Source organism: Bos grunniens, chromosome 8 (assembly GCF_055505025.1).
Source record: "Bos grunniens cultivar Pamir isolate PY7600 chromosome 8, Bosgru_T2T1.0, whole genome shotgun sequence".
Taxonomy (NCBI): domain Eukaryota; kingdom Metazoa; phylum Chordata; class Mammalia; order Artiodactyla; family Bovidae; genus Bos; species Bos grunniens.
Window position 1 is genome coordinate 75584703 of NC_141172.1, and position 13880 is coordinate 75598582.

Here is a 13880-nt window from a genome sequence, read left to right on the forward strand (position 1 = left end):
TTTTTTCTGAAATGTTTTTGGATTCCCCTGGTGGTGCAGTGGTTAAGACTCCATACTCCTAATGCAAGAGATCTGGGTTCAATCACTGGTTGTGCATACTGTGCTCAGTTGCTTCAATCGTGTCCAACTCTGTGTGACCCTATGGACTGCAGCCTACCAGGTTCCTCTGTCCATGGGATTCTCCAGGTAAGAATACTGGAGGGGTTTGCCGTGCCCTCCTCCAGAGGATCTTCCCAATCCCAGGATCGAACCCAAGACTCTTATGTCTTTCTATCTGCATCGGCAGGTGGGTTCTTTATCACTAGCACCATCTGGAAAGCCCGAATCCCTGGTCAGGGAACTAGATCCCACATGCCGCAACTGAGACCAGCACAGCCAAATAAACAAATAATAAAAATAAATTTTAAAAAATAACCCTGAATTCTAACTCAGGCAAGATGGTTCTTTAAATAAGTAGAAATAAAATAAAAACATCTTATATGTTTCTAACACAGGATTGTTTAAATACTGGTGAGAAGGAACCAGGAGAAAGGATATAATTGATAACTATTTTTATTATTACTCTCTGTCTGCCCCAGGCTGCACAGATCCAGGCATGAAGGGAGAGGAACGGAAGCCAAGGCCCTGGCAGAAGGTGTGAACCACTTTGACTTTTCCTTGGCCACACCAGAAAGTAGGGTGGAGAGAGGAGGTGCCTGGCCTTGACGCTGGGTGACCCAGGTTGGGGCCCAGAGCACCCTGGGATCGTAACATGGTCTGTGCCCAGACAGAGAGGCTTTGTGTAGACAACAGAGAGTCCCAGGCCTGGAGCCAGCACCTCAGGTGGAGGCAGGGTTGATACAAAGCAGTCACACTCTGGGATGGGCAAACGTGCCATGTGCTCTGGTTCCCCATCTCAGAACCATGCCTGCCGCGACCCACTCCCCATTTGATCATCTTCCCTCCTCCCTGCCGAGCAGTCACCTGCTTGCTTAGCTCCACTTCCTACCTCCCATCACTCCTCAGCCACTGCCCCCACCTTCTGTGCTCAGCATCCCTCAAACTGGCTCACCAAGGTCATTTTCATCTCCTTGTCACATCTAATGAATACACTTCTGCCTTTATCTTTGTTGACTTCTTGGCAGTGGTGAGGCTGTTGATCCCTTCTTAAGACACTACCATTCTTTTTTTTGTTGTTATTTTCTTATTCTTTCTTGACACTACCATTCTTTGTCTTCCACGAAGCCACTGTCTCTGGGAACATTTATTCCTTCTCCTAACAACAGCTATTGTTTATGAAGCACCCAGAGCTGTACAGGTATCACAGATTTCCCTCACCTGCACACAGACCAGGTCAATGGAGCAGATGAAGGAATGGGGGATCAAGGCAATTGGGGGGCTCTTCTAAAGCCCCATAGCAGCAGTGACAGCCTAGATTAAAACCCAAATTTGAGGGACTTCCCTGGTGGCCCAGTGGTTAAGAATCTGCCTGCCAATGCAGGGAACACGAGTTTAATCCCTGGCCTGGGATCCCACATGCCACAGGGAAACTAAGCCTGCACGTCACAGCTACTGAGCCTGTGCTCTTGAGCCTGGGAGCTACGACTACTTACTGAAGCCCACATGCCCTAGAGCCAGTGCTCTGCAACAAGAGAAGCCACTGCAATGAGACGCCTGAGCATCACAACTAGAGTTGCCTCTGCTCGCTGCAACTAGAGAAAGCCCGCATGCAGTGACAAAGGCCCAGCACAGCCCAAAATAAGTAAGTTAATTAACTTTTCTAAAAAATGAATTTGCTGCCTTACCCTCAACTCCGCCATGCAGCATGGCTGTCTTGCTTCTCTGGCCCCTCCGCAGCCTCTGTGGTAGGTTATCCTCTCTGCACCCACCCTCCTTTCCTCTTCTCCTCTCCAGTGAGCTCCTCCCTGGCATCATGAGTTCAGCACCCACTGTTGTGCCAACAGTGCTTTAACACCAACCCAGACCTTCACTCCCAAGTCCCAGACTAGTATTTGTTGCTGCTGCTGCTGTGGTTATTAGAAGCTAAGATTTATGGAGTGTTTACAACATAGTAGGCACTGTACTAACTTCTTTATATACATCATCTCATTAAATCCTTACAACCCTAATGAGATAAGTGTTGTCTCCCCATTTTCCACTTAAGGAAACCGAGCCTTAGAGAGATTAATCACCTTGTCAGAGGTCAACAGGAGCCCGGGTTACCTGACCCCTGAGCACATTCTAGTAACTACCGACTGGATGCTTCCGTACTTATACTTGACGTGTCTGCATCTGAGCCCGGCTGCCTCTTACATGCTATGTAACCACAGGCAAGTGACTGAATGTCTGAGCCACAATTATTATCAACTTCCCCACAGCCTATCCTCCTCCTACGCTCACTAGTTCAATAAACAGCCCTCCAGTCTTCCAGTCAACAGGGCTTGCTCAGGTCTCTTTCTTCTCCCTTCCTCCTCCACCCTATGCTCAAGACGTGGTGGTTCTGTGCTCTAAAAGCACAGTTCTCCAAACTGGTTTTTACCAGTGGGGACAGGAAAGCGTGGAGGGGCAACACACGGGTAGGGGGGTAAGAGTACAAACTACCGTGTATAAAATAAGCTACAAGGATGTACTGTGCAACACAGGGACTATAGCCAATATTTTATAAAAATTATAAATGCAGCATAACCTTTACAAATTGTGAGTCACTCTATTGTACACCTGGAACTTATATAATATTGTACAGCTACTGTACTTCAGTTTTTAAAAAAAAATTTTTTTTAAGGCGAAAAAAAAGACACAGTTCTCATTGTCCCGACCCTAGTGCTCACACACTGTTCTCTCAAAGCACCTCACGCAGTCCTGCTTCTAGTCTCACCACCATGGGTTCTGAATTCACTTCCTCCTTGCCTCCTCTGCAGGGCCCCAGCGCAGTCTTTCCCAACACAACCTCCCCAGCTCCCAGGGCCCCCTGACTCTCAGCAGAAGCTCCTGAACCTCAGCCTGGCTTTCAGAGCCCAGCCTGCCCACGTCCACCTTCTCTGCCGCTCCAACTCTGCACCCAGTCCGCTCCTCCCCACAGGAGGGGCCTCATGTGCCCATCTTCCCCCCCAGGGTGGCATTCTCTGCCTCTCCACAGTCTCTCCTACAACTGGTATGTGCTTGCTTTTCTGGTAACACTGAGTCCAGAGATTGAGTGTGCTCAGGCTGGCAAAATTGGTAATGTTTCTCTATTTTATAAACCAAATAATTATATAAATGAAATGTATTTTATATAAATTATATTGTTGTTGTTGAGTCCTAAGTTGTGTCTGACTCTTTGAGACCCTGTGCAACGCAGTAAGCCAGACTCCTGTGTCCTTCACTACCACCCAGAGTTTTCTCAAACTCATGTCCATTGAGTTGGACTTGCTATCTAACCAACTTGTCATCTGTCGTCCCCTTCTCCTTTTGCCTTTAGTCTTTCCCAGCATCAGGGTCTTTTCCAGTCCTTCAGTGAATATTCAGGGTTGATTTCCTTTAGGATTGACTGGTTTAATATCCTTGCTGTCCAAGGGACTCTCGAGAGTCTTCTCCAGCACCACTATTCAAAAGCATCAATTCTTTAGCACTCAGCCTTCTTTATGGTCCAACGCTCACATCCATATGTGAGTATTGGAAAAACCATAGCTTTGGCTATATGGACCTTTGTTGGCAAAGTTATGTCTCTGCTTTTTAATATGCTGTCCAGGTTTGTCATAGCTTTCCTTCCAAGGAGCAAGTGTTTTTTAATTTCACAGTTGCAGTCATCGTCCACAGTGATTTTGGAGCTCAAGAAAAGAAAATCTGTTACTTCCTCTACTTTTTCTCCTTCTATTTCCCATGAAATGATGGGAATGGATGCCATGATCTTAGTTTTTTGAATGTTGGCTCTTCTCTTTCACCTTTTTCGAGAAGGTAAATGGCAACCCACTCCAGTATTCTTGCCTGGAGAATCCCATGGACAAAGGAGCCTGGTGGGCTACAGTCCATGGGGTCACAAAGAGTAGGATACGACTGAGCGACTAACACACACACACACACACACACACACACACAATGTTCTGCCGTTAGGGTGGTATCATTTGCATATCTGAGGTTGTTGGTATTTCTCTCAGCAATCTTGATTCCAGCTTATGATTCATCCAGCCTGGCATTTCACATGATGTACTTTGCATAGAAGTTAAGCAAGCAGGGTGACAGCATACAGCTTTGTTGAACTCCTTTTCCATTGTTCCAAGTCCAGTTCTAACTGTTGCTTCTTGACTCACATACAGGTTTCTCAGAGTAAAGGTAGGGTAGTCTGGTATTCCAATTGCTTTAAGAATTTTCCACAGTTTGTTTTGATCCACACAGTCTTCCCTGGTGGCTCAGATGGTAAAGAATCTGCCTGCAATGCGGGAGACCCACGTTCGATCCCTGGATCGGGAAGATCCCTTGGAGAAAGGAATGGCAACCCACTTCCAATATTCTTGCCTGGAGAATTCCATGGACAGAGGAGCCTGGCGGGCTTCAGTCTATGGAGTCGGACACGACTGAATGACTAACAGTTTCCCTCTCACAGAGTCGAAAGTTTCCATGTAGTCAATGAAGCACAAGTAACTGTTTTATATACAAATACATAATTTATATATATTTACATAAATATATAAGCCAGATATATAACAATATATTAATTATTTATTTTTTGGTTGTGCTGGGTCTTCGTTGCTGCACAGGCTTTTCTCTAGCTACAGCAAGCGGGGGCTACTCTCTGGTGATGGTATGCAGGCTTCTCGTCACGGTGGCTTCTACTGTTGCAAAGCATGGGCTCTAGGGTGCATGGGCTTCAGTAGCTGCAGCGTGCAGTCTCAGGAGTTGGTTTGTGGGCTGTAGAGCACAGGCTCAATTGTTTCAGAACACAGGCTTAGTTGCTCCACAGCATGTGGGATCTTCCCAGATCAGGCTTGGAACCCATGTCTCCTGCATTGCCAGACAGATTCTTTACCACTGAGCCACCAGGGAAGCCCTATATAACAATATTATATAAATTAAATATATAGTTGCACAGCAGTGTGAATATACTCAAAAGCACAGAACTATGCTTCCCTGGTGGCTCAAATGGTAAAGAATCTGTCTGCGATTCAGGAGACCTGGGTTTGATCCCTGGGTTGGGAAGATCCCCTGGAGAAGGGAATGGCTACCCACTCCAGTATTCTTGCCTGGCAAATCCCATGGACAGAGAAGCCTGGCGGGCTACAGTCCATGGGGTCACAAAGAGTCAAACACGACTGAGTGACTAACACTTCTACACTTTATGCACTAAAATGGTTCAAGTGGTAAAACCAAACCAAATTAAATATAACTCCTCTCCAAGGTCCTAAGCAGTAGGAAGGTCATGGGGGGCACCACCCCACTCCATCCTCTTCAACCGTGCAGAGACACTGGATATTTGATGCTGTGGTGTACACGGTCTCTACTGAGATTCCTAGGTTGGAGCTCAATGTCCAGGATCCTTCCTTCCCAAGCCTGCCCTGACCCCTCTCCTAGGTCATCATTAGGGAGTATTTGTGGGTCCCACTTACCCATGCAAAAGCAGAACCCCCTCTTCATTTGGAGGGACTCTCTGGGTGACTTTGCCTCTCTTCTTAGCAAAATCACTTCAAGAAGCTTAGGCCTCCAGAAGGCCAGAGTTTGGAAGATATCTGTGGCTGGCCCAACCTTGAACCTGAGATTGTCATCCCAGGAGGAAAAGGAGGAAAAAGGTCCAGCCGTATGCCTGAGACAGGAAAGGGAAGACAGCAACCCTATGGGCTAAGCTGGCACACCAATGTCTGCCTCAGGCAGCCAGATCGCTTGGGAGCAGAAATCAAAAGGTGTCTTTCCCTGCATGTACAGACATACACTAACACAGACACATAACCCACAATCAGAGACACACAGCACACAAGCAAAAGCACACGTGTGCAGAAACAACAAGCTTACCCACAGGTACAGGCATGCGCATGAAAACACACATCCATACAGTACACATATGTCTAACGCTCACTACACATGTCCTGCATATCCAGGAAAATACACTTAAAGGGGTTCACGGGTCTCCATGACACACACACACGTGCACACCCAAAGGTAAACCTATCCATAGACTCAACAGGTATCACCAAATGTGTTTTGGACCAATGACCAAGGAAAAGAACTCAGAGATAAAGACACAGATTGGTTTTCTAGAGATTAGAAGCATGCGAGTAATGAGGAGGAGAGGATCCTGGGAGACAGCCAGGTGGAAATCGGGAAGGGAGAGGCACTGACACCAAGGAATGAGAGTAATGATTATTTACATGGCACCAACTGCTCACCTTGCCCTCACCTACCCATCTGTTCATTTAGCAGTTACTGAGCTGGGTCTTCTGCTGGGCTTGGGAAGCAGGGAGCCTGGTCTCCAGCCCTGACCTCACATGCACAGCTTGGGAGGGAGAGACACCTATCCGTGAGCAGCTCTAACAGTGGTTAGTGTTGTGATGGGGGATACACACTCCCCTCTGGGCGATGTCAGGGAAACTTGAACATTGAACAAGTAGGAGTTGGGAGGATGAAACAGATGGCTATGGAGGTCAACTTGGACCAAAGGAACAGCACATAGGAATGTCTGGTGTTAGTTTCCTGTTGCTGTTTTAATAAATTACCACAAACTTAATGGCTTCCAACAACAGATTATTCTCTTACAGTCTGAAGGTCAGAGGACTGAAATCAGTTTCACCAGGCTGAGGTCAAGGTGTGGACCTGGGAGGGGAATCGATTTCCCCACCATTTCAGCTTCTAGCAGCTGCCTGTGTTCCCTAGCTTGAGGGCCTTTCCTACATTTTCCAGCCTCTGCTTCCATCATCCCATCACCTTCTCCTCTGAAGACTCCTGCATCTTTTCTGTTAGGATAGCTGTGATTGCATCCACACCACCTGTTAATCCAGGATAATCTTCCCATTTTAAGACCCTTAATTTAATCACAGCTGTAAAATCCTTTTACCACGTACATGTACATTCAAAGTTTCTGGGAATTAGGGTGCAAACTAATTTGGGGGCCATTATTCATCCTACCACCAGGTGGGTGGTGGATTATCTCACAATCTTCATAACATCTTCTAATGTAAATCTTATCCCCAGATTGAAGAGGAATCTTAGGCTCAAGATTAGGTGATTTACCTTAAACCAAAAGGGAGAGAGAAAGAGAAAGATAATAGTTTTTTAAAAACAGAAAAAAGATGCAAATTTATTTTTTAAATGATTTTTAAGTCATATAAAAGAATACAGAGAAAAATTCAATCAGTCATTCAAAGATCTCACCAGACAGAAATGGTCAGTATTATTTGTATGCATAAAGCATTAAGGGAGATTGAGAGAGAGAGAGAGGTAAAAATAGAGCCAGACACAAAAATGAATGAGACACACTATAGAAGTTTTTTTTTTTTTTTAAGAACCAAAGGGCAAAGTGTATTGTTGTATTTAAGAGGGGAAAGAAACTAAAGTGAAAATGAAGAAATAAACAAACTTCAACTAAATATTTCCTCACCTCAAAAAGCTATTCATTCTTAAAAGCACCCTCTCAAGTTAAGACAAACAATTTCAGCTAAGAGATTAGAGTAGGATTTTTACAATTATGTTTTGGATTTATCTGCATATTAGTTGCTCTGAACTATGAAAGAAAATGTGATTTTCTGCCCTCCTTCCCGCCCCTTTCCTCCATTCAAGACTGTGTTGCCAATGTTGTTTTTATTTTATCAGGATTTATAATATTTACATTCCATTCTGCAACTAAAATTCCCAACAGTTAAATCTTAATCTAAAGGAATTAATCTTCACCACCAGTCCTCTTGGGGCTTCCCAGGTAGCTCAGTAGTGAAGAACCCAGCTGCCAATGCAGGAGACACAGGAGACATGGATGCGATCCTTGGGTTGGGAAAACCCGCTGGAGGAAGACATAATGACCAGAGGAGCCTGGCAGGCTGCAACGAGGAGCATGGCGGGATGCAAAGAGGAGCATGGCAGGATGCAAAGAGGAGCATGGAGTCGCAAAGAGGCAGGCACGACTGAGTGCCTGAGCACGCTCCAGTCCTTTTACCATGAATTTGCCCTTCTCAGCTCCTTATTTTGGTTCAAGTCTCGGCTGGTTGGATTTTGTCCTTGCCTAGTTTTTCCAGAAGGACTCCTGAGTTCTGTATCCCTAAATTCATGATTGAGATCAACCCCTTGGTTCGTTATGTTTTGGGGGGTGACATTTTTTTACCCTCAGAATTTTGTAGATTTTGTTTCATTATCTTCGTTTGGTGAATGTTACCTTGGAGAGATCTGAGTTCAGACTGACTTTCCCCTCCACTGACATGACTTGCTTTTTCTGCCTAGATTCCTCAAGTATTCTTATTTTATCCTCTAAGTTTGGTTACTAAATCAGTGTGTCTTAATGTCAATGCTATTCCGTATCAATTCTTCTAGCATATGGTGTGCACTTTCAATCTGAATATTCAGTTCTTGTTTCATTTCAGGGGAAGCCTTCCTGTGTTTCATACCTTAATAACTCTTGCTGTTCCTCTTTTGGAACCTCAGCTTTAGGGCTGCTAATTATGCTATGGTAGCTTGTCTTTGTCCTTCACTCTAATTGCTTGAATGTCTTTACCTTTCCAATCACATTTACTCTTGGTATTTCAAGTCTTTCCTACACATTACTTTGGTGTCCAGTCATATCCATTCTGTGCTTTGCTGTCTCTGGTTTATTTGTTACGTCTGTAACGGTACTGTTTTGGTCCTTTATTATTTTTCCTTAGTTCTGTGATCTCTCTTGCATCTCATTGTTGTTTTATCATTCTGTCTTTGAGTTCCTGTTTTATTGATTTCATACTATTATTACAGCCTTCCGTAACAGGAAGAACTTGCCAGAAATCTGCTTTTATTCCTTTGGTTGTGTTTTCTTCTAGATTGGGCTGTTTATCTTGTTTTTGCCTTCTGTCCTGTTCCGTTCTTTCCCTGCCTCCCTCCCTTCCTTCCCACCTTTTTCGTAGCTATGATCCATGAGCCTAGAGGCCATGCTCTTTCCTTTCCTCTTACATCTGCCACACTCACATTTAGCAGACCTCTCCTTGCTCTGGAGTCAAATGCCTGCCCATCTTGTCTGGACCATTTTATCTTCCCCTGGGAGCTATGGTTTAAAAGCTGGCTATTGCTTTCAAGTCCACCCACCCCATCTCTATGGCCTAAGGGTGGCTTGGGTGGGGCTGCCTGCTGACCTTGATGGGGCCTAAACGCTGCCTCTTTGAGGCCGTGTTAAGAGATTCTGCTGCAGCTAGAGGGTGGGGCATTCCTCATCCTGTAGCTTTGGAGCCCCCAGCCTCAGACCAGTACCCTGGAAGATGCCAAGCCATAGCACCTCTTCCTGCCTCTCCTGAGGTCTCATGGATGAATACAGCAGGAAGATCCCCTGGAGGAGGGCAGAGAAACCCACTCCAATATTTTTGCCTGGAGAATCCCATGGACAAAGGAGCCTGACGGGTCCATAGTGTTGCAGACTGACTGAAGTGACTTAGCACGCATGCACATTTACAAAGCATTTTTTCTCCCCACCCCTCCCCAGATTTTCCCTGAGGCTATCTACTCACTCAACAGTCCACTTCTCTCAGATTACAGTGTATTAGTGAGAATTCTTGGTGTTCTGTTGACTTGCCTTTTCTCAGTGCTACTTTTGGCCATGGGGTTAGGAGACATACCACTCATACACTGCTTCAGAATCTTCTGTTCCTTTCCTTGGCTATCGCATTTGAAGGTTTATAAAAAGAACTTCCTTGTTTGGTTGGACTTGAGCTTGTAACAGCATTTTTGTTTTGGTTTGTTTTGGCTTTTGTTCGGTTTGTTAGTGGGGGGTAGGACCAAGTGGAGTGATTCTATAATGGTGACGTCTCTTTGCTGTCCTAACTCGGAGATTCCCAGCCTTGCTTGGTCCATGCCTCTCCCCTCAGGGACCCCCCGACTCTGGACAAGATCCTACCAGCCCCATCCCGGTGACTCTCAGGTCCCAGTGGTGAGATTGGGGTCCACAGGACTAAGCCTCTGCACAGAGTGGGTACCCAGCCCACCATGAAGAGGGATGAGCAGGGAGTGTTTCACAGAGGCAGCATGAGAGGAGATATCGGGTAAGGAACAGCAGGAACCAAGACATGGAGATAGGAGCACTAGAAACAGTGATGGAGGAATGGGGTGCAGTGGGGTGGGCGTGGGGTGTTCAGCTGGAGCAGCACCAGCTGAAGGTAGCAGGAGGAGAGACACTGGAGAGGAGGGGCAGGCAGGGCCAAGGCTTGCAGACTGGCCTGGGGACTGCCCCTGTGCGTGACCAAAGCACTCAGTGTCTGCACTCTCAAGGATCCTCTGGTGTGCAGGCGCGGGCACAGATGGGGAGGCCTGGGTCCATCTCTCCTCCCCATCTCAGCTCCTCCCAGGGAAACTTCTCTGATGGCCCACCCACAGCCTCCCTGTCCAGGTGCCCCAAGAGACTCCTGCTCCGTCCCCCATAGCCACGCACAAGGCCTCAGCTGCAGCTGCACTGGGCACATGCTGCCACATCACAGACGTGCCCCTGCTCACCCAACCACACCGAAACATGACTGCACAGCTGCACAGCATCACACAGACGTGTCCTCGATGTTGCAGGCACCCTTCACACACAGCCCCACACTGTCTGGCTCCCTCTGGAGCCTTTGGCTCTGATTCTCTTAAGAGCTTGCCCTGCCCCCTGGTGGCCACTCCCCAAGCCATTGCCCTTTGGAAGGACCCAAACCGTCCACTCCCTTCAGGGCCTTTGTTGTCGTTCAGTCGCTCAGTTGTGTCCGACTCTTTGCGACCCCATGGACTGCAGCATGTCAGGCTTCCCTGTCCATCAACATCTCCCAGAGCTTGCTCAAACTCATGTCCATTGAGTTGGTGATACCATCCAACCATCTCTTTCTCTGTCCTCCCCTTCTCCTCCTGCTCAAAGAAGCTTCTAGCCTTGAGCAACCTCTCCCCTCAAACCTCAGGCACTGTCAGACCAGGCCCCCTTGGATCTGCTTGCTCATAGACAGGCCTCTCCCATTAGACCAGCGCTGTTGGCCAAGACCTTCTAAAATAGAGTGACCAACTATTCTATTTTCCTGGGAACGAGGGGGTATTCAGTGCTAAAACTGGGAAAGTCCCAGGCAAACTAGGGCTAGCTGGTCCTGTTCTCAGACCCTTGTGTCTTCAGAGTAGACCCTCCTCAGACTGGTCCCTTTGGAGATCTCTGGATCGGCCTAGGCCCTCACGTTGGCCCTTCCAAACAAGATCTCTTCAGCAGCAAGTGTCCCGGGCCAGCCTCCCTCAGACCAGTCCTGTCACACAGGCCCTCTCAGACCCACTCACCTCCAGATTAGCCTTCCCCATCAGAGTGACTGTCAGGTAAGTCCCTTCCAGCCTCCCTCCTCAGACCAGCTCCATCAGACTGCTCTGCTCAGACCTCCCTCCTCTCTGCCCTCCTCTGAGAAAAGGGGTGAGGACTGCACTCCAGTCCTTCCTGCCCCCCAGTCTTTAGCCCCAGGGAGGTGCTACCCCGTGAAGGTTCTGTCTCTACCTGTCCATGTTCAGTAGCTCTGGGCATAGTGAACACATGGACCTCAAGACACAAAGACACGCAGGTGCCGGCCCCAGGGCTGGCTTTGGAGCCAGTATCCTATTCTTTACATGTGAGGATAAGCTTTCTCAGAGCACCAGCCTAGGGAATTAGTGAGCTCACTGGTTCTAGGGAGTTCTCAATGCCGGGGGTTGCATGGAGGTATTCCTGCCTGCAGTCTCCTGACCACCTCCCTCTCTTGGCTGGCTGCTGGGAGGCAGGCGTGGGATGCCTGCACTGATCACTGCCTGCCCGGGAAGATGAAGGGCAGGCAGGCAGCCGAGAGGGGGCAGCAGAAGCCAGGACAGCCCCTGGCTCAGGCCAGGGAGGCATGGCAGCCAGGGGCTGGGGTCTGGACCAGGACAGGAACACGGAGAGAGAGGCAGACAGAGGGAAGGGATGCCAGAGTCTGGAAGAAGGAAGAGAGACACACAGCTGGGCCTGGAGATATATATACACAGAGACAGACACACAGGGAGAGATACGGAGACTCTGAGCAATGGGGACAGACCCACAGCGACAGAGGGAGGGAAGCAGGAAAAGACAAGACTGAGAGATAGAGACAAGGGACAGAGGCAAAGACAGGGATGGAGACAGAGAAAAAGATGGCTAGAAAGACAAAGCGGGCAGCAGACACAGGAGACATACAGAGAGGAACACAAGGATAGGGACCAGAACAAAGGTTCAGAGATAGGCATGGGACGGAGACATAGGCATGGAATAGGTTCAGAGAGATGATGGGCGGACAAGTTAGTGCTACAGGAATGGCACAGAGGAAGGTTCCCATGCCCCTAGAGAGAGCAAGAACTAGTGAGCTGAAAGGCTGGGCTGCTTGCTCCATGGGGTGGGATCCAAATCTCCCCCAGCAGTGGCCCCCCCCAACCCCCACCAGCGGGATTTTAAGTCTCCGGGTTCTGACTGAGCTCCAAAAACTGATGCCAAGGCTGTCCTCAGCTCCCCAGAACCATGACGAGATATAACGGATGCGGAAGAGCCAGCCTGAGGAGGCAGCCACAGACAGCAGCCAAGACCCTCCCCAGGCGAGCAGCCTCTGTGAGGTCGGGGATCAGGACCCCCAGAAGGATGACCACCGCTGGGCCCGGGTCCAGTCTGGTCAGAGGTGAGGACACTGTCCCTGAAGCCCCCTAAGGGCTTGAGATGGGGCTGGGGCTCTCCCTTGGGAATGGGGTCAGGGAGATGCCTTGATCCTCCTCTCCATCGGCCTCTGAGGTTCCTGCAAGCCCCCTCCCCTCCTTCTCCTCCCCAGGCCCCACATAATTGCTTTCCCATGTTGCTAATGGAGGCCAGATTGATGATGCCCAAGCCTTGGGTGGGCGGTGGGTGGGTCAGGGCTGACCAGGGCTCTCAAGGCAGGAAAGAGCATGCGCCTGAGACCCCCTACTATAGCCCTTCTACCACAAGGACAGGGAAGAGGGAGGCTCAGACCAACTGTCATTGTCTTGAGAAGACAATGTCCTTCTCAAGAGTTGGTGACCCTCCTTCGCCCTCCACCCCCGCTGGGCCTGGAATGCAGGTTTCAGGCCCAAGCTTCACCTCACAGAGACCAGACAGACACAGTGGATCCAGGACAGACACTGAGGATCCAGGACACAGAGATGGGTCCACAGCAGCTTCTCAGGAGGTTCTTCCTGGGAGCCCCTTCCTGTGGATGAGGAGCAGTGTGCTCATACAGCTGGGGATATCTGGCTTGAAAAACCACAGGCGTCTCTAGCCTGACATTGGCCTCTGCCTTCCACAGCATCTCCAGCCTGGAACGCCCCCTGTCCTCCAGCGCCCAGACTGGAGGAGGGCCGGGCACCTTTGTTCTCAGCCCTTTACCTACCTGGAGTCCTGTCCAGGCCTGACTCATCAGTGCTCCTGGAACCATGAACCCATCCTCCCAGGACATCATCCCAGGTGGGCAGGGAGACCAGTAATGGAATGCCCATTTCCTGACCCTGGCTGGAGGAGGAGGGCTTGAACCTGGGCTGCATGTGTGACCCAGGGGTCAGTGGCTCAGTGGTGGTATGGCTTGGTGCATGCTGGGGGTGGAGGTGGGGGAAGTGTGCACAGGTCTGCATGTTCATGGCTTTGACTCCACTTCTCTCCTTGCTCCAGCTGCCCAGAGCACGGCCAGGCCTGGCTCTCTGGCTGGGGCTCTGGCCTAACCCTGTGCCCCTACCCCCAGGCCAAAGGTACCTTCCAACTTGGCCCCAGCCTTGGGCCTTCTCAGCCAAGGAGCTGC

At 49.0% G+C, this 13880-nt stretch overlaps 1 protein-coding gene across 3 annotated transcripts in view; it reads left to right on the plus strand.

Annotated features, from left to right (window-relative positions):
- The window catches only part of DNAI1 (dynein axonemal intermediate chain 1), a 92787-nt gene extending 79173 nt beyond the window's left edge, over nt 1-13614 (plus strand). Inside the window, exons 20-21 of one of the 3 annotated variants that reach the window (XR_015170107.1) lie at nt 12590-12755; nt 13395-13552. Coding sequence is in view for 2 of the 3 variants with exons in the window: in XM_086416642.1 (XP_086272768.1) it covers nt 12590-12755; nt 13395-13525 (297 nt within the window). In the remaining variant the exon portion in view is untranslated. Of the gene's footprint in view, nt 1-12589; nt 12756-13394 lie in introns of all 3 variants that reach the window. The other 2 variants (XM_086416642.1, XM_086416646.1) reach the window with 2 other exon arrangements.
- The last annotated feature ends 266 nt before the right edge of the window (nt 13615-13880 follow it).